The sequence below is a fragment of the Lepidochelys kempii genome, chromosome 10, assembly GCF_965140265.1.
Source record: "Lepidochelys kempii isolate rLepKem1 chromosome 10, rLepKem1.hap2, whole genome shotgun sequence".
NCBI lineage: Eukaryota > Metazoa > Chordata > Testudines > Cheloniidae > Lepidochelys > Lepidochelys kempii.
Window position 1 is genome coordinate 44,386,225 of NC_133265.1, and position 24,882 is coordinate 44,411,106.

General features: G+C 54.5%; 1 protein-coding gene across 1 annotated transcript; it reads right to left on the minus strand.

Annotated features, from left to right (window-relative positions):
- Window positions 1-2,928: 2,928 nt before the first annotated feature.
- On the minus strand, window positions 2,929-16,400 carry NR2E3 (nuclear receptor subfamily 2 group E member 3). Its single transcript, XM_073361427.1, has 8 exons — window positions 16,343-16,400; window positions 12,700-12,850; window positions 10,500-10,603; window positions 9,743-10,006; window positions 8,626-8,801; window positions 7,307-7,547; window positions 4,530-4,635; window positions 2,929-3,061 (listed from the first exon to the last, which is right to left on the minus strand). The coding sequence occupies exons 1-8, from the start codon at window positions 16,398-16,400 to the stop codon at window positions 2,929-2,931; spliced, it is 1,233 nt and encodes a 410-aa protein (XP_073217528.1).
- Between the last annotated feature and the right edge of the window lie 8,482 nt (window positions 16,401-24,882).

Here is a 24,882-nt window from a genome sequence, read left to right on the forward strand (position 1 = left end):
GGGGCAGCCCTTAGACTCGGTGACAAATTTCAATTGCATCCCTTGACTGGGCAAAATTTGAGCTCCCTGTCTGAAATGGTATGCCCCTGGATCTCAGAGTTGGGACTCATGATCCTGGGGGAGAAAGAGGGAAACCATTCCTCCAGGTTTAGTGGCATGTCTCCCTTCAGCATGGTGGTTGAACTAGTCACAAGTGATCGTGTAACAATTACCAGCACTGGATAACGTCGTCAGAAGACCATGAGTCCCAACTTCTGATCGTCACCAGCAGTTTCCCTGTGGGGACAGAGAGAAAAGCTGCAAGTTTTACTGCATGCTGGAAGTGTCATGAGCATGCAGAGCCACCCTCCCATCCCAAGCAATGGAGCTGCAATGGGCCTAGCTGCATGAGTCCAGAAGAAGTAGTGCTCGCTGGCACCTTTGGTCCCTACCATCAGGATTCTGTGATTCGGTAATGCAAAATAAAGCGTCTTATCTTTAAGTCACTGGTCCAAACTCAGCTGCGGTAGGTAGTGACCTGAAGTTGTACGGCTCTTTGATCCCCTTTGTGGAATGAGGTAGTAAGCTCAGTCCAGTATCCATGTCACTAAAACCGCTACACAGTTGCCACTAATTGGCTCTGCTATTGACTGTGTCAGTAGAAAGGCTTAAGACTGAGGGCCGAGGTGAGCAAACACCCCTCTCCTCTAGCAGTAGGTGGTCCCTCCAGGTCAGAGTTGAAGCCCACTGACCAGGTAATGCATGAAGGCTTTTCTTGCTGTACCCGATGGCTGGATGGATAGGAGTTTCATCTCCAGAACTATTCATTTGGCATCTCATGAGCTTCCCATTCACATACAAATAAAGATGAGGGCCCTCTTTCTACATTGAGCTCTGGCCGGTGGCATGCTGCCATTGTGGCCCTGGCTTTGGGGACTGCTCTGGGCTGAGCACACCAGAAACCCTCAAGGATTCTTACCTCAAGTTGTGGTTAGCAATACGCTGCAATGCAACTGACCTGCGAGAGGAAGGGTCTCATCCAGTAGTGTTAGGTCAGGAAGAGACTGGCTGCTACTGCCCAGGGAGGTGAGTGGGATGCACACAGGAAGTAGGGCTAAACTGAGAGAGAACTGAACCATTCCAAAGAGCACACTTTATTAGTTACACCAAGCCAGTAGACCGCACACATTCCTCTGGCAACTGCAGGGCGAGAGAGGCACTCTGGAAATACAGTGTGTGTTTGTACAATTACAAAGGAGCTGGACTATGTAAAAAATTGCCCCGCACTCCTTGCTGCACACCTCCCCTTTTGGCTGAAGTGCATTGACTCAACATCAGCATGGCTGGGCCATGATGCCTTTCTGAGGCAACACTGTCCTTGGTGCTCCCTTTGTTGCTCACCAATACGAGTTTTAACCCTTTAACCTCAGAAACCTAGCATTTGCCAGCCAAGTGAGTGCTTGGGACATAGAGTGTCACTGTAGTCTCCAAAGAGAGGCGTTTATGGCCAGGTAACAGTTCTACTCATGCAAATATGCCTATCAAGCATTCTTGACATGGCAACAGAGCCCATTACAGTTGTCCTTCCTGCATGAGAACAACATCCATTGCTCTCTTCTGCAAGGCACTGCAAAACCCTGCCTCTATCAGAACTTGATGTCCCATTTGACTGCTGGGATAGACCTGCTCAGAGGGTGTCATGCTGCCGGAACACACTCAAGGTCCAGGAGTGCGATATATGTGTCATTACACGCAGGTCACAGCCTCCCACAATGCAGCTTTTCCACATCAGCAGCCTTCTTCCTTTACCTCACAAAAAGGCTCTCCAGTTCAGAAGACACGGTAGCAGAGATCACATCAGCCTCTCCAGGTCTCTGACTCCGAGCTGTACTCTCCTAGCTGCAATTAAGGTTTCAAAACAGAGGCTACAAGTCCAGGGCATGTTTCAACTTTTCTGCAAACTCCACCTACATTTCTCAGTTCAAATGCAATACTAGATGTTCTGCCATCACCAGGTGTTCCTAGTCCAAGAGAGAATGCAAGGTGCCATATAGCATTGTTTCAAGACAACAGACCATGCATCCCGTGTTAAACGTCATAGTCTTCCTTAAATTCAGCATCTGGATCACTTGTTGGAGCCTGGTGTGTGGTGGGAAATCCCAGTGAAAAAGTAATCTTAAAAACACGTCTTGCACAGATGATGTTCTGCTGCTGGTGATCTCCCATTTAGGGTTCAGCCAATACCAAAGGCAAGTTCACTTCTTCCCCCTTCAACTGACAGTCACCTTTTCCTTGACCCTCCTAGGCCACCATCTGGGCCATGCCAGGACATGTGTGAAGATTTCCAGGACCAGACCTTCCCTCCATGTGATACAGGTTCTGAGCCTGGACCTCTTTCAGACTAATTTTTGTCATGAATTTTGCTGACATTCATCCCTCACTTTGCATCAGGAGCTGCATTTGCCCACCCCCATTGGGGTGGTGTTTGTTAGTACAGTGTCCTGGCTTTCCACCATGAGTTTGTGTTCTTCACATATGTAACATTAGTTTCATCTTGGTAGGTAGGTACCAGGTGATTCTTGTGGTTCTACTAATGGAGCCTGTAAACTTCTGTTCAATTCTGAGTCCAAGCATCTGCTGTGTGAGCTTCCCAGGGGTGACTGAAACCCCCAATGGGTTACAATGGCCTGAAGGTTGATAGGAAACAATTTCCAGTTGGCTGCAGCTGTTTGTGAACAGAGATTAATCCTGGGCCATGCTGTGTCAGGATTGGTAGATATGCAGTTGATCTGGACAACTCACTCAGGACTGAGCGGGATCTCCACATTCCTTTCACCTGCTTTTTGGCTCAGTGCTTTGGAAACCAGGTGCTTGGAACTACAGTGTTCATGCCGCTCCAGGAAGACCTCAACCCCCACATCAAGGGATCCTGGTCGCAAGGGGGACAGGTCAGTTTTTGAACATGTCGCAGAGCAGCTTCTCCATGGGAGTGTTCCCGATAGTTCTGCGGAAGAAGAGGAGCTCTATCTGGTCTGAGGAAATAAACCTCAAAGAGGGAAGGAGCAGGAGCAGTTTCCCAAACCTGGAGGAAAGCAGAGAAGTGTCAGTGTGGGTTTGGTTAGCTATTAAGTCGAGGGAGAGTCTCGGGAAGGATTTTGATTTTACCCTGCTGTGTCAGAGGTCAAAGGGCTAACAATATCACAATGAGTTGGTAATTCCCTGACGAGAGGTGCTGCCCAAACAAAGCTTGGAGAGAGAAAAAATGTTCTGATATGGGTTATTTCCCCTTGATTTATTCCCATCAAATTTCCCTTTTGGGTTATGTGCTTGGGCTATCAAAGCGTGTGTGGCCAAGTGTCCATGAAAACACAGAGCAATTTGCCAACCTACCTACCCCTGGGCTGTTGAGTGTAATGCTAAGGTTCAAGCTAGAAAGTAGGGACCTACCACTACAATGTTTTGTGCTCTTCACAAGTACAACATGGTCCATCAGGATGAACTGACTGTAGGCTCTTGCCAGATCTTCCCAACCATGCCTGGAGGAGCCACTGTGTAGCCACTGTTCTAAACCAGTGACACATTGGCCTGTGCTCAATCCAGAAGCTCAGTGATGCTGTCATCTGTTTCATGCCGTGGCTGCCTGCCCTTGATGGTTTCACTCCACAGGAGGAACGAGATTCAGTAGGTACAAGCCTGGGTGAGGGGAACAGCTCAAGAGAGGAGCTGTTTGTGCGTCATGGTGCTAAAGACGTGGAAAAGAGCAAGTCCTGCCTTGATAAGCTCACAATCAATCTAAGACCGATTCCATCGTCGGGGAGGGCCAGAAGGGATTGATGGAAGAGGCCTCCCGGCCCAGGGAAGTCAGCACACGTTTAGGTTTAATCTTCTAAGTATTTGGGGGTTTTGTTGTAAATAACCATGGGATGTGGGTGCAGGAAGCCCCAGATGGAGATGTAGGGCTACCAGGAAGAAGGAACATCCTCCTTTGAGGGAGGATGTGGAGAGGGGGGGGGGGGTACTTCGTGCACAGGAAGGAGGATGGTGGGTGGCATTGCATGGCAGAGAAGACCTTGAAGAGAGTAGTGGACAGGGGAGCAGGCAGACTGTAGGGGATGAGCTGTAGGCAAGTGCAGAGCCCAGGATGCCTTGATGGGGAGGGCAGGAATCCCACAAAGCTGAGTCACCTGGCACCCAATCCCTAAAGGAGGTGACACCCCGCATCACCAGCAGAGGGCACAAGCCCAACATGGATGAATCCACCTGTGCTTTAGCGTTCTGCCTACACAGGAAAGGCTGCTAAAGGAAGGAAGGACAGTCCAGCCCTTCCTCAGCTCTCAGAGCAGCACAAGGCAAACCGAGGGCTTCAGCATCACGGAGACTAACTTGCGCAGTAGGAAGAAGAGTGATTTCTAATGGACTTGCCCAGGGGGCGGGCAGTTGCTAGACAGCTCAGAAGGGAGGAGAGGCAGGAAGGCAAGGAGCTGGACAGGAAGCCAGCAGTGAAGAGTGCTGTGTAGTCAATGGCAAGTCTGTAGCATGAGCCCTGTTACCTGACAGGCTGGCTGGAGTAGTGTGTCCGGTTGTGTTGGTCCAGCATCACCTGCGACTGATCTTGCAAGTTCTCCACCTGCTCTGGATCCTTCAGGCCTCGTGTCTCTGTAACAAGATCAGGGCTGTTGTGTGGCACCCGCATTTAGAGAGGCTTCTCGCACACAGCAGGAGCACACACAACTCCGATACCGTGGGTAGGCCGGCGGGTCCCATTGGCAAGGAGCAAAGCCCAGGCCCAGAGCGCTGCTCAGGAGCCCCTCTGCACAGATGAACTTGGTGAGGGCGTGCCCGTCAGATGGGATCACAGGCTGAACCAGCTCAGCTGAGCTGTAATTGTGCCTGGCTTGGCTCTGAGTGCGATGCTGGTATTCCAGTGACACTCCCCCTGGGGAGCCCAGGCTGGGGGGCAGTGTCTCTGCTGCTGTTTGAGATGGTTCGCAGGTCATGAGACCTGACACCCGCTTGCTCTGGGACAGGTCTTTTAGCACCTCCGGTCTCCTCCCCCCCTTCCCACCCCCTAAACACAGTGGGAGGGGAGGGGTAGCTAAGCTGCGGCACTGAAAGTCACGCTAGGTGTGGGCTGTACAGTTGGGTATTGGGTTTCTTTTTAATCCGTTCACAGGGCTGTTTCCTTTAGGGGAAGGACGTTTGCTGACGACATTCACCCTGGAAACATCGTTAATACGGTGAGAGAGATCCCACCATCTTCAGAAACCATGTGCAGAAGCTGGACATGGCCTGGGCAACGCGGATGCACCCTTCTGTATTAACTCCCAGTAGCTGGGGATGGACACGCGGAAGGAGATAAGGTTGCCAGGCGTTTTCGAGCGGAACACCTAGTCGAAAAGAGGCTCTGGCAGCTCCGGGCAGCACTGTTGACCAGGCCATTAAAAGTCCGGTTGGCAGCACAGTGGGGTAAGGCAGGCTCCCTGTGGCTCTTGGAAGCAGCAGCATGACCCTGCTTGGGCTCCTAGTCCTAAGGGCAGCCAGGGGACTCCGTGTGCTTCCCCCGCCCCAAGCACTGGCTACACAGCTCTCGTTGGCCAGGAACCGCCTGGCCGTGTCTCCGCATAGGAGCTGGAGATGGGACATGCCGCTGCTTTCAGGAGCTGCTTGAGGTAAGCATCGCCCTGCCCCAGCCCTGATCCCCCTCCTGCCCTCCGAACCCCTCGGTCCCAGCCTGAAGCACCCCTGTGCACCCTAAACTCCTCATCCCTGGCCCCACCCCAGAGTCTGCACCCCCAGCTAGAGCCCTCACACACACCCCCACCCCAGCCCAGAGCACCCTCCTGCACTCCGAACCCCTCAGGCCCAGCCCGGAGCACCCTCCTGCACTCCGAACCCCTCAGGCCCAGCCAGGAGCACCCTCTTACACCCCAAATCCCTCATCCTGGCCCCACACTGGAGCCCTCACAGCCCCCTCCCGCAACCTGAACCCCTCATTTCTGGCCCCACCCCAGAGCCCATACCCCCTCCCACATCCCAACCCCCTGCCTCAGCCTGGAGCCCCCTCCCATACTTCAAACCCCTTGGTTCCATCCCGGAGCCCCCTCCTGCACCCCAAACCCCTCATTCCTGGCCCCAACCTAGAGCCCTCAGCCCAGAGCCCCCAGCCACACCCCCAGCCGGAGCCCGCACCCCAATCCCATGAGCGAGTGAGTGAGGGTGGGGAGAGGGATGGGGGATGGAGTGAGCAGGGGTGTGAGGTAAGGGTGTTCAGTTTTCTGCAAGTAGAAACTTGGCACCCCTAGGTAATTGGGTTCCTGGGCAGAGCAGCAGCGTGTGCTGGCAATGCCAAAGGAGGTAGGGCTCAGAGGATTATTATAAATGAGACACAAAACTGATCTATTTCCTGGCACTGCAGGAGGAAAGGGAATGGCTTAGACCATCCTCCCTTCTGTTTCCAAACTAAGTATTGGAAAGCCACTGGCGCAGCTGTTGTGAGAGAGCAGCACACACTCCCTGAGAGCCGGCTCCCAGGGCATAGCCTGGTCTACTGGGCAACGATGAAAGTCGTTCCCCGGATCACCTCCAGTTAGAGGAAGCAGGAAGCATGTGGGAGGGTCCTGGCCTGGCAGCCAGTTTAGCCTCCTGTGAGGGATGGAGAGGAAGGTAGCCGAGCTCCGTCCATGACCACAGTGAGATCGTCCAGAATACTGCCTCCACCGAGCCAAATGGGGGTCGCAGGCCTCACCAGGTGGCCAGGGAGCCATTGTGAATAATGACAGCCACAGAGGGAGGGGCACAGAGTTCCCAGGAGCTCACCGAGCAAGGGTGCGAAGATCCTGCGCCCAACCCCCTCAGCCACTGCTGCCCAGTCCCCTCCCGGTTCACTCTCCCCCCCCCACTGGCTAGATCTAGGAGTCTCACTGCTGGTGGTTTGGGGGGACTCGCAGTGCCAGCGTCTCTCTCTGTCTGAATCTTTGTCTGAGCTCCACAATGGGATTCAGACAGCCCAGGAGGGACCCAGAGATGTTCTGCTAACCCTAGACAGATATAAGCAGTGTCTCCAGGGCTGGGAGTTGCTTCTCCAAGGTCCCGATGGCTCAGATGGCCTCCTTGCCCTGGGCTGGGCAGGAAGGAGCTGGGATACTAGGCAGAGCTGTGGAGGTGGGGGAGGATAGAGCTGTGGAGGTGAGGGGAGGATAGAGCTGGGATACGAGGGGGGAGGCAGGGGCTGCAGGTCAGGACTGAGGGGCATTGGCAGAGATGTGCCGAGGCCTGCCGGCCTTATGGCTGTCCGTAGCCACTGTCCTGCAGCACCAGCTGGGCTCACCTGGTTTGAAGAGCACAATAGCCTTCATGCATGCGAACTCCGTGGGGTCTATGGTCAGGGCCTTGAAGCGGCTGATGGTTTCCTGCAGGATGCGGATGTCCACGCTGGCAGACACCAGTTTCCCGTGGATGTTGGGGGAGAGCTCAGGCACAGAGAGCAGCGGGCAGCTTTCCAAGGGCATGGACCATTGGATGGCGCAGAGCAGGAACAGCTCGCTCCAGGCTTCCTCCAGCAAAATCACCTGGCAAGGTTTAAGAGGAAGGAACATGTGAGCTATGGGATGGGGCTGTGTGTAGGCGGGTGTGCAGGTGTAGGTGTACATGTACGTACAGTACCTAGCACCCTGGGGCCTTGAGGCCTGATTGGGGCCTGTTGCTGCTACTATCATACAGACATTAGATCCCCTTTTATGTCATCCCCCACGGGTTCTGGAAATGAGTTGCACAGCAGCAGCCACCACCCATGTGCCTGCCTTTCGGTCTGAGTGCGACTGGCCCAGTTGCCCATCACCACCTCACACATGGTCTCGTCGTAGCACCGCTCCACCAGGGCCTGCTGTCCCCTAAACCCCACGTTCCCAGCCACCGACTTAGTAACCTGGTCATAAAGTGAAAGCCACCAGCATGCTCCAAGCGCGTCTGATCTCTTTGGCCATTCCTGGCAGCTATGGCTCAGGAGGAAACATCAGGAGAGCTGGGTTCTGCTGTGATAACTGGGCCTCCAACTTTGCCCCAACTGTGAGCTCAGCTGGGAACAGGGTGTGTGGGTGCCGGGGGTGGGGGGGGCTTTTAAAAATACTCTCCAGCTGAAGGGAAAGGCAACAAGGGTGGCTGTTCACATGAAAGCTTCACTTAGCACTTTACATTTCAGAGGCTTTCACTAGTTTCCCTTCTTTGCTGTATCTTTAATAAAAGGTTACAAAGGGTGTTTGCCATAGTGCTAAGCAGGCTGAGGTTTCTCCAAACCAAACCTTGTGTAATTTGCATGGGGACTAGGTTCTGTTAACGCTTTCCATCTGAATTAATACAATAATTCTAGTCCCAGTCCTGCCACCAACTCCCCATGTGAGCTGAGACAAATCACTTCCCCCTCGGGGCCTGTTATCTGGGATGATGATTAGCCCTGCAGCCCCAAAGGATGGGAGGTGAGTTCATCCCTGTTTGCAAAGCGCTTGGGAAGGGGCGTGCCCAGAGCTGTGTTGTCTGCTGCCTAGTCAGAGCCCTGCTGTCTGGTCCTGGGGTCGCCTCTGCATGTGAATCACACCAGCCCGGAGGCCACTAAACGGCAACCCAGTTAGTTCAGACGGGACCCTGCCTCACCTGGTCCCTGAAGGGCAGATTGGAGAAGACGGGCAGGTTTTTTGCCCACTTCACTGCCATGAAGAGGAGGCGGGCAGAGGTTTCGTAGACACTCTCAGGGCTGGCGGATGGGTAGGGGGACATCTGGTACTCTGTCCTCTCGGGCTCGTTACCTGTCACGTCGATGTTCTCGTCGGCTGGAGGGAGGAGAACAGCTGGGTCACTGACAGCAGCAGAGCTCACAGAAACTACCCCAACTACTTCAGGGACCAAGCCAGGGCTGGTCTGAGTCTTGCTGCTCATGGGCAGACACATGGGCAGCCCAAATTGGAAGGGGGAGGAACCAACCCATTTTCCCCTCAAAACCCCTCTAACATTAGCCAGGTTTCCCTGATTTCTGTTTGCCCGTTAGCCGGGCTCTGCAGCCCTCCGAATGCAGCATCGGGCCCCAGCTCGAGACTATGAGAGAGCGGGACCATAAGCCGTGTGACACGGTGCCTCTTGTGGTCCGAGCTGCACAGAGAGCAAAGGGTGAGCACAAGGCAGGAAGGCAGTACTTAATTTGTGCCAGCCAGAGGGAGGGGCAGCTGGTCTTTCATTACAAGTTAAGCACTGCAGGAAGGGAAACAGTTGGGTGCCAGCATGGGGAGGGGCGGCTGGTTGCTTAAGCGCTGCTGATGTGCGAGGCGTGTCGCAGGACCTTCGCAGCTTCGCAGGCACAGGGAATCGCCACTGAGGACTCATCACCCAGGGCCTTTAGCGGCTGTGTGGGAGCAGCCTGGGCTCTATAGGAGAGGTTTGCATGGTGGCGACAAGGCCTGTGTGGCCCTTAGCTGGGACAGGCCAATTTCCCTGGCAGCAGCTGCAGTCTGACAGCAGAGGGGCCAGATGCCTCTACAGCTGAGGCCAGGCAGCATTGTGAACTCCGGTCCCCCGGGGGCCGCTCTCTGAATCCCAAGGAGCGCAGCCCCAGCCCCAGGCAGGGACATGGAGTTGATGCTGCTGGTGCGTCACTCTGGGAAGGAGCTTCTCCCCCCCCCCCACTTCAGCTGGGTCTGTGCCACTTGCCATTGCCGATGCCCCAGGCTGGCACTGGTATTGCCACAGCCTCTCCTCCCACCCTGCCCCTGCAACCCACCGTCCTCGGGCTCCAGCTTGGCGCAGGTCTCGGCTGTCATCAGGCTGGCCATGAAGCGGTGGTTACTCGGAGGAGTGGGCTCCCGGGGTCCCAGGGTGCCCGGCACGGAGGAGCCGGGGCCCCTGAGGCTCGGCAGTGGGGGACAGGGGGGCGGAGGGGCCTCCCGCGTGGTGGCCAGGTGTGCAGGCTTGAGGTCTGTGTCCAGTGGGATGCTGTCAAGTCTGACCTGGGCAGTACTGCGGGGCTGGCGCTCGTTCTGTACAGCTGGGGACGCAGAGCAGGGGGGTTAGGATGGGGGGGCTGAGCGCTGACACACACAGCAAAGAGCATCAGGCCCTGTCTGCCCCCTGAGCAGCCGCCCCCAGCCTCCCTGCACCACGGTTGTGGAGTGAGATGGGCACTGACCCTCTGCCCCCTCCTTCTAGCTGAGGGTGGCAAAAGCCCTCCGAGCCATTTATCTGGAATCTGGCAGCCCTGGTACTGTCGTCCCCAATAAACAGCCGTGGGGACCTAGTCACAGCAAGGCTAGGGGCCAGCCCTGTCACCTACTGTGTGCTCTGGCCAGCAGCCTCTCCACCTGTCCCGAGCAGCATCTGGGCTCAGCTGTCCTGAGCTCTCTGCCCAGCCCCACGGTGTAGGCATCCGGTATTCCCCAGAGAGCACCGGCCCCAGGCCCCCGCCCAGAAGCTCTCACAGTCGAAGGGCTGCAGGTGTGGCCTCTCCGGCCCCACACCCTCTGGCACCCCCCCACACTCACCATCCTTGTTCATGCCCGCTTGCAGGCACTTCTTCAGTCTGCAGGCCTGGCATTGGTTCCTGTGGGCTTTATCCACGGGGCACATCCCTGTCCCAGCCTGGCACCTGAAGGGCAGACGAATGCAGGCCCAGTTATGTCCGCCCTCCTTGCGTGGCACCTGTGGGAGGAGGTGTTTCCCCCAGCCCAGGATGCTGCATCTGCCCCATAACTAACTGACTAGCTGGGACAAGGTGCTGACACCCTGGGGTCAAACCCATGACAGGGGATTGAAGCATAACCTACTAGGAGTCCTGCAGTGCCCACCCCGCTCAGCCCCACTGCACCCATCCCCCCAGCACCCATCTCCCCAACACAACAGCCCTACAGTGTCAGCCCACCCCTACTCCCCAGCCCAACAGCCCCATGGTGCCCACTCCCCAGCCCAGCAGTGACCCCCTCCCCCCCCGCCCAATGGCCCCATGGTGCCCACCCTGTGGTGCCTCCCCTGAAAGCCCAGCAACCCTGCACTACCTGCCCCACAGACTGGCTGGATAGGGGGCTCAGCAGGGCTGACTTTTGGGGCGCGGTGGCTCCATCAGTCTCTGCTGGAGTCTGCTGCTGAAGACCTCATCAGTCTGTGATGAAGTGGGACTGTTCTTAATGTTTCCTCTGAATATTGTGGGGGTGCCTCAGTTTCCCCTGTGAAGTTCTTAAGTATCTAGGTGGTGGGATAAGGGTGTATGATCCTTGCAGAGCCCTAGAGGGCAGGTGTGTGCAGGGGTCTGGACGCAGAGAATGGCCCACACCCTGTTTCCTGGCAACTGATGGCCGGGCCCTTCCCCCTGCAAGGTGAGAGCTAAAGGGTTGAAGACAAAGAGATCAGGTGACCTCCTGGCCCGAGAAAGGGACAAAGAGGAGGAAGGGCTGGAGGGAGTTTCAGTTTGGGGCTGGCTGGGGACATGGAGTGAAGTGCAGACGTGGTTGTCTGGCTCATTGTCCCTCAAAATGGACCCGGCTGAGGGGTCCTATTCTCTGCACCTACAAGCTCTGGTTTAGCCCATGTTCCTGTCATCTAATAAACCTCTGTTTTACTGGCTGGCTAAGAGTCACGTCTGACTGCGAAGTTGGGGTGCAAGACCCTGCCTGGGCGGACTCGCTGTGGGAAGCACATGGAGGCGCAGAGGATGCTGAATGCTTCGAGGTCAGACCCAGGAAGGTGGAAGCTGTGTGAGCTTTTTGCCCTGTAGACAGGCTGCTCAGAGAGGAGACATCACCCGAGTCCTGACTGGCTTCGTAGGGAGCAGTTCCAGAGCATCGCCCCAGTGACACAGGCCTGTCCCAGAGCCATGCTCCAGGGCTCCGTGTAGCACCAGGGCGTGACCAAGTGCACTGGGTGCAGTGGGGGCCCAGCCAGGATGCTAACGGGCCCTGTGGCTGACCCACCTGCTGGCTGGGGTTTGTGGTTTCCTGTCTGAGTCCTGGCAGAGGGGTGCCAGCCTGGCATGGGGCCTAGAGCGCATGGTCTGTGCTGCGCTGGCGAGGAGGGGAACGAGTGGCCATCCGTCAGCCCGGCACGGACTGGGCCCTTCTCCCCACGCTGGTCTGAGCCTCGTCTCCTGGGGGAAGGGGAGGAGATGGCTCCAGTACAGTCCAGCTCTGCAGCCATGGCACAGCCCCTCTGAGGGCTCACTGCTGGCTGGGGTGAAGTGGCTGTGGATTGGGCAGTGCCCACATGGCAGCATCTATCTGGGGAGCCATGGAGACCGACCTGGGCAGGGCTGGTGGGTGGGGGGAGCTGGCTCTGCCCTGGTTGGCTCCAGGGCCATCAGGCCAGGACTGAACTCAGAGACGTTTGCAAAGTTTGGAGGGGGGTGGGGGGAAATCTCCTGAGATGGGCTCCCAGCACCACTGCACTCCTGCTGCAATGTCGGGGGATGCTGGTGTGCACCCCACACGGAGACCAGGGCGCCTTTACCTGTGGCCACATGGGGCTTTGCAGCTGGCCGCCTGCAGCTCCCTGAACCCCCTGTGCCAGGGCTCAGAGGGACCAGCCCGCTCTTACGGGCTCTTAGACACCTGCCCCCAGGTGCCAAGGCTCAGGCAAGGGCAGCCCCACAGCCAGCAGGGGGCGGCCTGGCAGAGCTGACACGGCCTCCCCTGGCCCTTTGCCCGCTCTGCAGGGCCGCCCCCGTGAGTCCGGGCCGCAGCGCTCTCCTCTCACCTGTAAATGAGTTTCCTCCGCACACTCCGCTTGAAGAAGCCGCTGCAGCCATTGCAGGCATAGATGCCGTAGTGCTTCCCGCTGCTGGTGTCGCCGCACACCCGGCATGTGAGCACCGGGCTCAGGGCTTTGCCAGGGGCTGGGCTGAGCTCTGCAGGGCGAGAGCAGGCAATCAGCACCTGGGCACCATGGCCTGGAGATGACCCCAGCCCCTCAGATCTCAGGGCTTGGCTATCGGAGTGGGGGGCCAGCCCAACACACCCACCCCAGCGGGACCCAGGCGTGAGCAAGCAGCACAGGCTGGGGAGATTCAGGATGGATAGGCCTGAGTGCTGGAACGGTGCGACTGGCCAGATGTAGTAGAAAACAGCCCTATGGCCCATAAAGCCAGGGCTCAGGGCTGGTCCCCACAACTCAGAGAGGTGGCACAGAAGGAATGCGGCCTCCAGGAACAATCAAATGCTTGGAGAGAGCCTGGGACTGTTTAGAGAGGGGTAGAAAATAAGGATTGGGATGGGGCCCAGCACTCCCCCCTCCTTATAACACAGGAACAAGGGGACACTAGCAGCACTGGGCAAAGGCAGTGAATCTAATATGATTAAAAGGAATTCCTTCTTTATACAATGTGCAGTTCGCTGGTGGAACTCACTGCCACTAGATATCACGAAGGCTTAGGAGGGCTCAGGAAAGGATTGTGCATTGATGTGGGTAATGTGAGTGTTCCCATTGCATTAGATGGAGTCTGAGGGACTACGGGTTATAAACCAGGAGGGCATGAGCCAACCTCTGTCTGGTGGGGGTTGGGAAGAAACTCTGCTATGGCAGGTTTTTGCGTCACTGCCCAGAATGGAGATGCCTGCACCTTCCTCTGAAGAGCCCGGTGCTGGCTGCTGTCAGTGATGGGGATGGGGACCTGGTGGGATCCCACATGGCACTCCCTGTTGTTACTGATATTTGTTATCTGCATTGCAGTAACACCTGCACCCCAGCTGTGCCCCAGGATCTCATTGTGCTAGGTGCTGCCCAGAGAGAGCAAGAAGCCAGACCCTGCCCTGGAGAGCTGTGTCCCCGCAGAGGCCAGCGCTGAGCAAGGCAGGTCCCTTGGGGAGGACGCAGGGCCTAGGGCCCAGGGGATAGGACGGCCGGTGGAACATTCCTAACCATTTCTTTGGCCGGGAGAGTCCTGTGTTGATCCGGGAACTAAGGGGAGGGAGGTGCATTAGAGCAGGTTTGGCTGGGCTACAACAGCTTTCCACTCTAAATCTTCACAGGCCCAGAGCTCTTGGCCACACTGGACTTCGGGGGCTGAAATTCTCCCCACAGGCCACGCTGCTCTAACCACCAGACCCCACTTCCCTCCCAGACCTGGGGCCTGAGCCCAGGAGTCCTGGCTCCCAGCCCTGTGGGAAGCACCCTGCCTGCGGAGGCGTGGGTTGTCAGTCTCGCGGCAGTGCTGAGTGGCCAGGGCTGTTGCTGGCTGTGTTTGCTGCCATCTCCAAGCCTGCTGGGTGCCATGAGGCCCCTCTGACACGCGGGCCTGTCCGGGCGCCGCAGCACATACCCTCCGCTGGGACACTCAGCGGATCCGGCCCCAACTCTCGCCCACTGCAAGCTGAGACATCGCTGCAGAAGGACTCTGTCCTGTGTGCCTGGGATTCCCTCTCAGATCTTCCCCCAGCATCCCCACCCCAGGCCCAGGCCGTGTGAGTTGAATGGGGGCCAGCCTACGGGTGGGAGTGGCACAGCCCCTGTGAAAGCCCCACTCCACACACCCCCGGCGGTGCTGCCCACTGCCTGCCAGCTGAGCAGCCATCTCGAGTGTGGGATGCCCAGTGCTGGGCACTGAGCATCTCCCACGTGCTGATGCTGGGTATGGGGCTGCTAAGCTTTCCCTGGGCACGTGGAGAGGCTCAGTCAGGGCCAGGAGAAAATGCTCATTAGCCAGCCCTGTAAGCACCAAGCAGCTCGGCCCCCGTTCAATGGGGAACTGGGGCTTTGTGCTCCTTGTGAACCTTCCCCCACATTGGACAAGGCCCCTCCTCCTTCTCAACCTCCCCATATCCTCCCGGTCAATAACAACACACAGGTTTCCGAGCCCATTACAAATTATTAACCTCGTGGAATGGGTGGGTAAAGTGAGGCATCGCAAAGGGCCCTCCTCCCCTATCACATCTGTGCCTGCCCCAGGAGTATCACAGACTCACGTCTCTCCTCCTTCTAGCTATGGGAAGAGTCAGCATCCGGGGGAAGGGGATGGAGGGAGGGCACAGCCAGACCCTAGAAAAGGGAGTTGGAGGGTGGGGGCAGCCAGCATGCTGGCTCTCTGGGGCAGAGGAGAGGGGAGTGAGTGTCAGTGGTGTGATTGGCTTCTGGGGCACAGTGCTCTCGGAGTAGCAGGAGGTGGAGGACAAGCCTGGCCAGACTCTGGGGAGAGGAGAGGAAGGGAGGTGGCTGGGGGCAGGCTCTGGGGGCTTGGAGAAGAGCCCGAGGAGTGTGTGAGGGGATTCCCCATCCTGCTGCCAGCTTGCTCTGCCCCCGTGGGGGGTGCTTGCCAAGTCCTCTACCACCTGCTACCGGAACACCCAGAGGGGCTCAGCCCAAAGAGGTAGGAATCAGGAGTCCCGGTTGCTACTCTCAACTCTGTCCCTGATTTGCTGTATGGCCTGGGCCCAGCTCCTTCCCTTGCTCTGTGCCTCCGTTTCCCCACCTAGAAAATAGGGTTATTGGTCCCAATTGGGCTTTGGAAAACACCTTCAGCTCAGGCGTGGATCCCATCTTGCTCAGGAAGCTGGGCTTAGCAAACCAAAATTGCTCCTTAGTTTTCAACTTTTAAATACACTCTCAAGGCTGGGGGAGAACGGATCTGCTAACACAGTCACTCTGTGGGCTCCAGGGACCACAGGCTGAGGATTTCATTAGGCCTGTGTCACTTTCCTGGAGCAGAATTCCCTACATTTCCTGAAAGCTCCAGGATGTACTGACATTTTGCCTGGCCCTGTGTTTTGCTTGGGTCTGGGTGTTTTCTCAAAGCTCCAGCTCCTGGAGTCAGGGGACTCAGTGCTAATCTCAGCTTGCAATTCTTTTAATAGTACATCTCTAGAAAAAAGCTAGAAACTCATGATCCCTGCAGGCTCAAAATCCAAAATGACAAGTAAAAAGAACCTGACATTTATCATTTTTAAGCCAATCTCAGAATTCTGGGAGGCCTGAGTCAGGATTTTTGAACACTTGGGGTTGGCAGCATGGCTTTGGGAAATCACTAGCTGAGCTGGTCTTCTGCATCCCTGGCTCCAGCCGCAGAAATGCAGTAGCCCCCTCGCACCGTTACGCAGCGGTACCCCGGTCGCTCTGTTTGCTGAGAAGATGGCGCCTTGCTCCCAGCACTAATTCACCTCCCACCAGCGCTAACGAGCACCGATCATTAGTGCTCACCCATCAGCCAATGAGTATAGATGCGCTAAAGCAGGTTCTCTGCAACTGTCTGTCTGTCTAGTTTCAATCCCCACATTGCTGCAGTGTCTGGGCATCTCCATATGTCCCAGGTGCCAATCCACGCCCACCCTCATGACCTTTACTGCATCCCATGGTGGCACTGGCCCCTTACCAGGGGAGCATGGGTACATGACTCAGGATTGCCCCTTACCTGACTGACTGTCCTCCAGGCCAGCGCTCACGGTGGACTCAGCGGGGGACGTGGACATGCTGGGGGGCTGTGGCTGGAGCGCAGGTGGCCAACAGGCAAGCTTGCGGGTGTGTGGGGGGCCTGGAGCCCTCTCTCTCTCTGCTTTATCCTTCAGCTTCTCCTCTGCTGGGATGGACCCTCACACATGGGCTAATGGATCTGGTTGCTCCCTGCTCCCCAGCAGTTAGCACGAGGTGTCCGGAACAAGGGGAGGTCCTGGTTTCCTGTCACCCGAATCGGTGCTGCTGCATGGGCAGAGAGCAGACGTGAAGCTCAGCCTGATAGTCTATGAGCTGCTCCCCATGGTCGGCTGTGGGGCTGGGGAGCCAGGGTGCCACTCGCAGCCCCTCTGGCTCTGCGGGCTGGTTCTGTGTGTGTGTGTATATGTGCCTCACGCTCTCTTCAAGGCTCCTAAAGCAGAGCTGGGAAGATTAGTTCTTAACGCTGTGTAAGCAGATGCCTGTTTGTCATCCTCTTAATCTTTAGTGTCTCTGCAAAGGTGGATCAATCAACCACGCCATGAAGAATTAAAAAGGAGCTGGGACCCATCAGCGAGCCCTGGATGGAACCAGCTCACTGTAACCCTAGACCCAGTGACATCAAACCCGCTGGGCCTATGGGGACTTAACAAATCGAACCCCCCAGTCGCTCTCTCAATGCTCCTTTCTGTTCCCCTTGAACAATGATTACAGCTCATTTCTTCAGCCTTCGCTCTGGATGGTAGAGATGAACCTTGGCTCCCGTTCCCCATCGGACATTCGATCTATCTAGCTCCCTGCCCCCTGGCTGCTAGCAGGCCCAGGGCGTCAGTTGAGGGTTTGTGGAAAGGGGGCGGGGATCAGCCTTTATCCAAGGCACTAGCTAATCATAATTCAATATTTCACGAGGCAGGTTTTCTTGGGCACCAGATTCCCTGTGCTGGCTGGGAGAGTGGCCCGTGCATTACTGAGGAGGGGGAAAGGGAGGAGCCCGGGGAGGATAAGTACAGGGTTTTTAGGAGAAGGGGCCTCTGTTAACACAGTGATCTCCTGGCAGGGGTTAGGAACATCAGGGCCTGCCAAGAGAGTTCAGGGCAAGCTCCGAGCAAGGGAGCCTGGGCCGCTCCCCGCCTCCGCTCAATTGCAGTGGGTTGTGCTGGAATGTGGCAGGGTCTGTGTGCTTCCCAGGGTAAGGTTGTGGGGAAGCTATTGAGGGATGGGCCCAACCATGCTGCCAGCTTCTCAACCCTAGGCCAAATTTAAGCCCTGAGCTGATCACCCCCTGATGTGGGGGAGCTGAAATCCAGACCTGATGGCTCCCAGCTTGGGATTCAGGCTCAGCCCTTATAGGCCCCAGGCCCCACTGCTAGAGGCTTGTCTACATGGGGAAATTGTCCAGAGCAGCTACTGCGGACCAGCACCCAGGGCGGCTGCACTGTTCTGGGACTAGGGATTGTCCACATCCTGAGCTATTCCAGAGTTGCTGCTGGCCTTTCAGTTCACAGCCCGGCTGACTCTGGAATAACTTCGCCATATAGACAAGCCTTCTCTCCTGGCGCTTCAGGCTGCCAGCACAGGACATAGTGCAGCCTGTGGGGGCGTCTGCCTTTCCTGTAGCAGCCAGGGCACATGCAGCCGGTACCACCAGGAGATATACATGAGTGAAACACATTACCATGGCTCCCTGGCTGTTACTTGCTTGGGGACCTTGTCCCATCTACCTGGCAGCCCCTCACCTGGTTGCTGCCCACTGCTTGAGTGCCTTGCCCACCTCTCTGCAGAACAATGAAGAGCGTTGAGGAAGGGCATTTAGAACTGGGAGCTGGGAAGACAGATGAGAGAACATCTAGGGAATCAGGGAACCATGAGCATCGAGAGAGGGAGCAGGTTTGCATCTCAGTTTTACCAATCCCATGTCTTCAAAAATCATGAGTCAGGCCCAGAACATCACAAGATTGTAGAAAATAAGAAACCCTGCATTCTTTTTATTTTCTTTCTGGGCTTTCAGCTGTGAAGGGTCACGTCTTTCTCTTTTCTCTACAATCATGAGGGCAAGAAACTTACTTTTTTTCCTAAATGAAAGCCAGGAGTATATTCACAGGACTCCAGGAGCTGGGGCTTTAAGAAAAACACTGAATATTATGACACTTGCACTGAAAGTCATGTACATTTTGGTAACACTGCCAGCTGCACTTGCAAACTGGCTATTTACTGAAACACGGTTATTTCAATTATTATTTGTATTATAGGAGCAGTATAGAGCAGTATAGGAGAAGCTAGAGATCTATACTGGGTGCTGCAGAGACACAGTGAGAAACCGAGCCTCCCCCTAAAGCCTAACTAGACCAAGGGGTGAAATAAGAAGTGATTTGCCCAAGGTTCACAGCAGGCCCGTGGCAGAGTCAGAAATAGAAACAGGGCTCCTGAGCCCCTGCCCATCCCCCTGCCCACTAGGCCATGTTGCCACTTCTACAGAGCTTTTGAAAACAGAGTGGAAGAATGTGCAAACTAATCTAAAATTAGAAGCATTTATCGAAACAAAGAATCCAGAGCCAAACCATGAGTCATTAACACAGGGAGCAGCTTCCCCTGAAACTAACTCTTGAGTGGAGATCATTCCCTTCCTAGCACACTCTGGGTGACTTGGGTCAGTGGCCATTATCTGGAGCCTATGGTCCGTCATTCGGCCAGCCAGAGTAATATCTAGTACACAGCTTACTCTGTGCTGCCTGTGTTATCCCCTAAACTACGGTAATTACTGGGCGCGCTCACACACTCCCTGCAATCCCTCTGAACTAATCCATTTATTCTGTATAAGTAAAAAAAGCGGGGGAGGGAAGATGATAAAACTGGTTTAATGGAGTCTGCTAGTTTAACAAAAAACAATTAGCCCTGGGATTGAAATAGCAGCTCTGAGTCAATCAATCCCTAGGCGTAGTCAGAGGCCATATGGTGGTGGATGCTTCATCGACTATTAGTAACAAGGTCCTAATTAGTCTCCTTCCCTGATCTCTCTCCCGGAACCCAGTCCACAGCTCAGAGCCGGCCAGTCACAGGCTACTTTCTCCCTCCTCCTGTCCTTTGCAGCTGGGAGTGTGCCCTGGGCGAGCACGCCAGGTTTAAAACGCCACTGTGAGGAAAGGCTTCCCTTCAGGAGGAACATAACCCATAGCGCTGGGCAAAAATTTTCCTGTGAAACCTTTTTTTTGCTAAAAAAAAGAAAAAAAGCATTGCAGATTTGGTTCTATCAAAACAATTCCCACATTCTGCTCGATTTTGGTGTCAATTGTTTTGGCCAGAAAAAAATTGGTTGTGTTGAAATGGTTGATTTTGGCATTTCCAAAATGAAATGTTTTGACTTTTTGGTTCCGAGCCATGCTTCAGTTCGGACAGTCCTTCCATTTTAAAAATACTTTACAATGTTTTACCCTCCCCAAAATGAATCCAAGTGTTTTATTTGACCCCAAACTAGTTTTTTAACCAACCTTTTCACCTAGCCAAAGCAACCCTTCTGCCAGGTGGAGCCAGCAGCAACAAGGGCCGGGGTCAGTATCTAGCGGTTCCTTTTCACCAATACAACACAAAACCGGCTCGAGCCCACACACAGTGACCTGGGACAATTACACACCACCCCCTGGGCGCCTCTTGCAAGCACAGAGTCTGAGTGTAGCAAAAACTTTTCATAAAAGGAGGGATGTCACTCAGCGTTAATTTGGGAAAACACCACAACTAGGGTTCATAAACATAAACCATGAACAAAAGACACACCCCCAAGTAAGTTGGGCAGTGTCCTTTTCCCCTCAAGTCCAGCAACCCAAAAGTCCCTTTAATGTGCCCATCCCTTCTTTGCACCCCACTCACAGTTGTTGTCCTTGGCCAGTGCAGCCCCAGAGTTCAGAGGTTCATCCGTAGAGTTCACTTCCCACCCTGTGGGGGGGGGGGGAAGGAGGCACCTTACACACTCCCCTGCTTGGGTAGTTGCTCATCACTGCAACAGTCAATTGCCATACCTCTCTACAGGGCTCTGCTCTGGCCCTTTCCACCAACCACCCTGCTGGCCGCCTGCCACACCTCTCCAGCAGCCACCCTGGTGGCCACTGACCACGACGTCTTCAAGACCCCCCACTTAACACAGCTCTCTGATTTCAGCTGTTAGTAGGGGAGCCTCACTGCTAATGCATACTGGGCAGTCTCTTACAATAGAGACACTGTCCTAAACTAAACCTAAGTATCAGTGATTTCAGCTGTGTAGCATGTAATAAGACTCTCAATTGAATCTCAGTTACCTCTTTTATTATACTATAGAAAATAGTGCCTAGGCTCCCTAAAAAGCACCCATACCACTAAGCACAAATACCCATCCCCTCTCTGCCTATTAGGCTTTGGAACCCATGTCCCCTGCCTAGTGAGTGCTGTTCAGTTGAGGGTGAGTCCCTCCATCAGGGTGTTCTGGGTACAGTTCTTCTGCCCTCAGTTCACGCAACAAGGATAACAACCTTTCATTACTCCTGCCCCAGTGACAAGGAGACCGGGGCTCCACCACCAGGCACAGGTGATCATTCGGGCGAGCAATCCCATCACGATGAGCACCAAGGCAGGCTGGGTGTGTCCATGGAAATGAGATCAGATCCTGACGTCTTTCTCTACAGCTCACCACTAGATGTCAGGGGAGAGCTCATTCAGACTCTGTTTACACCAAAATGACAAATTTTGGCAATTCTCAATTTTTCAGTGTGCCCAGCGAACCAACAAATGGGCTATGTACACAGCTCCAGTGACTGACATGCTCACACTTCCTGGCTTTTTGATGGCCCACGTGCTTCAGCCCATCCATGCTGAAAATGTCACCATCCGCCCCCCCCCACCACCCCCATAGGCGCCTTTCTGGGTGAATCAGCAGAGCGCCCTGGGTTAGGCTGGGTTATGAAGCCTGAACTGACCTCTTGCTCCAGATGCGGATAAGGGCAGCTTGCCCTGTCGCAGCCCGTGCTGTCCCTGTTGTGTGGATACACAGGGGCCATCAGCATATGGCCACCCTGAAAGGTTCCAAAATCACAAGTCAGATTCCCCAAATCATGAGATTGGCCTAAGCCCAGAAGATTTGAAAAAAGAGATTCTCGCTTGTTTTTTGTCCTGGCTTCTGAGTTTTGCACATAGGGTGACCAGGTGTCCTGATATTATAGGGACAGTCCCAATATTCAGGGCTTTGTCTTATATAGGCGCATATTCCCCCCCCCCACACACACACACATCCCTGTCCCAATTCTTCACACCGTGCTATTGGGTCCCCTATTTGCACCCCCCCTGCACATGTGACAATTGCCACATTGCCAACTCACAAGTGTACAGTGAGTCCGGTGGTTTCTGGCCCCTGCTACAGGAGCGCACGTTAGAGAACCCAGCCAAGATCAAGGCTACATTGTGCAAGGTGCAGTACAAATGCAGAGTAAGAGACAGCCTCAGAGAGCTCACAGTCTAGTGCAAAGCCTCATGCTGAGTTTGTGACATGGGTGCTGGAACTGAGACTGAGCAAACTCATCTTATATGGGGGCCACCGAAAATCCATTAGACGGGAACAACTTTAACCCCCATTGGGCTGAGCTGGATTCAAACAGGTGCCCTACTGGTGAAAGGTTTTGTAGTTGTATAGCGCTCACCTGAAGCAGCCCATCCCCAAGGAACACTAATGATTCGCGCTACCGGAAATTTTTAAGCCAAAACTTTTTTCCAACTTCAGTGATCCCAAACAGTTTATGAATTCGTGTCAGTTTTGCTGAATTATTTGTGTCAAAAATAAACCCTGTAACCAAAAAAAAAGGTCTGACAAAGGTGGACATTTTGTGACATTTCATTTCAGGAGTGACTTCATTTTTATTTTTAAAATAATGCAAAAACATTTTTAAAAGTGCTTGAAATTGAAACAGTTCATTTTGGGGTGACCTCAAAGGATTTGTTTTTTCAACCACTGAAATAATTTTTTTAAAATTTTGACCCAACATGATTTTTTTTTTCAGAAATGCCAGTGAAGCGAACAATCCATTAGTCACCAACTCTGCTAATGATCCAATTTTAAGACTAAGGCTGCCTTCTGGCAAGGTAAGTTTATTAGCTCAAGTTTAGCCTTTATGCAGCTTGCATGGGCAGGTTCTTGCCTCTGCAAGAAACTAAAGCAAACTCCCCTACCCCCCCAACCCCATTGCGCGGCTCTCAGGCTCAAACTCACTCTCAGTTGGTCACACTCTCTTCTTAAAGGGCCAGTTTTCGCTAAGCAAATACAAATGATAAAAATGTAACAGTACAATGAACAGCAGCATAGCATCCAAACAGTGTAAAATTGACTGAACAATAATTACTCCATGCACTTTACACTAACATAAGAACAGCTACACTGGCTAAGACTAAAGGTCCATCTAGCCCAGTATCCTGTCTTCTGACAGTGGCCAGTGCCAGGTGCCCCAGAGGGAATGAACAGACCAGGTAATCATCAAGTGATCCATCCCCTGTTGCCCATTCCCAGCTTCTGGCAAACAGAGGCTAGGGACACTTCAGAGCATAGTTTTGTTCCTATACGTTTCCTAGCCCTGTGGGTCATGAGAAAGGTTTGAACCTACAATTTTTATATTCAGAGCACAGACTTTTCCAGTTCAGCTAGAACGCTGATGGTGGTGGGATTGGACGCCTGCTGCTAGCCCCTGTGCGGACCAGCTCATGCATGGATTCCCACCACACACATTGGCAGTGGCTCATTTGCGGGACAGTGGTGGAACACGGAGCATCAGGATTCTTGGTTTCTAAATGCAACAATGCCTCCGTGTCAGCTGCTGGGCCCAAGCCTGGGCTCTCCAGATGTAAAAGCACATCGCGCTACCCCTGAACTAAAGAGCCAGCTCTCTCAGGATGGAAGCAGTCAAAGTCATAGACCTCTGTATGGGGTCTTCTAGAGCAGGCGTTTTCAACCTTTTTCTTTTTGAGCCCCCACCCCACCCCCTACTATAAAAACGCCACTGCCCACCTGGTCCACAACAACTGGTTTTCTGCATATAAAAGCCTGGTGTTAGGGGGTAGAAGCAGGGCAATTGCCCGGGCCCCCACTCCACAGGGGGGCCTGTGAAGCTAAGTTGCTCAAGCTTCGGCTTCAGCCAGAGGTGGCAGGGCCCTGGGCTTAAGTCCTGCGCAGCGGGGCTTTGGCTTTCTGCCCTGAGCCCCAGCAAGTCTAACACTGCCTCTGCTTGGAGGACCCCTTGAAACCTGCTCGTGCCCCCTCCCCGCAGGGGATCCCAGACCCCTGGTTGAGAAGCACTGGTCTAGAGCACCTATGTCCCACGAAAGAGCCAAGGGGCTGGAAGTCCAGGGCATAGCCTCTGGCTGAGATCAGCCAGGGAGAGTTTGTTGTGATGTTGTGTTGCTTGTAATCTTGCATGCAGCTGGGGAGCACTGGCAGGTGGAGTTTCTGTGGGGCCAGGCACACTCTGAGCACTCTGCACTGAAGCTGGGAGGTGTAATTCCCAGCTCGGGTAGACGTACACACACTACTTCTGCTTGCGAGAGTGCACTACAGATAGCGGCAGTGTGGGTAGAGGCTCAGGCTGGCCACCAGAGAACGTACCTAAGACCTGAGAGGGGATTGTACTCTGGTGGCCAGCCAGAGCCCTGCCGCTACACTGCCTCCAGCAGGGCTAGAGCACACCCATCTACCCAGACGGGAAATCATGCCTCCAGCCCCAGTGTAGATGCTCCCTCTGAGTCCTGTCTCCGCAGCTGCTCCTGCTGCTTCAGGAAAACTCATGGCAAAGCATCGCCGCTCTCCATAAAATGAGTGGCTGTTCTTTGTCTCTTCAAAACTTTTCATATGAACACAACGTGCAGTAAATTTCTGAAAAACCCTTCCCTGTTCCATCTGAACTCCTTTTCTCCCAGTCACCCCCATACAGAGCCCTCCATCTCTGTCTCTCTCTCCCAGTCACCCCCATACATAGCCCTACATCTCTGTCTCTCTCTCCCTGTCATCCCCATACATAGCCCTCCATCTCTATCTATCATCACCATACCGAGCCCTCCCTATCTAATCTATCTATCTAATCATCACTGTACATAGCCCTCTGTATCTATCTAGCTCTCTATCTGTCATCACCATAACTACTTCTCTGTCTCCATCTCAGTAGTTCCCAGTGGCACCTAGTTTCATGTCTTGGTGGCCTCACCGCCCTGGCTAAGGGCTGATTGAGTGGGAACTCCATTTCCTACAGCGCTCAGTATCTGCTCTCTCGGGATTCTGGCTGCCTGACTGGAGAGAGGAGCCCAGTGCCTGGGCTGACTGTCTCGTAACACCGTGGCACAAGAACAGATGGTCTGATGCTTGTGGGGCTTGACTGGGGACTGGAAGATCTGGATTTTGTTCCTTGTTGTGACTTGCTATGTGATCCTGGGCAAGTCACTAGATCGCTCTGTGCCTCCGTTCCCTGTCTGTAAAGCCGTCAACTGGCTTGTCTGCTTTCCCTACCTGTGCGTTCAGCGCCAACTCAA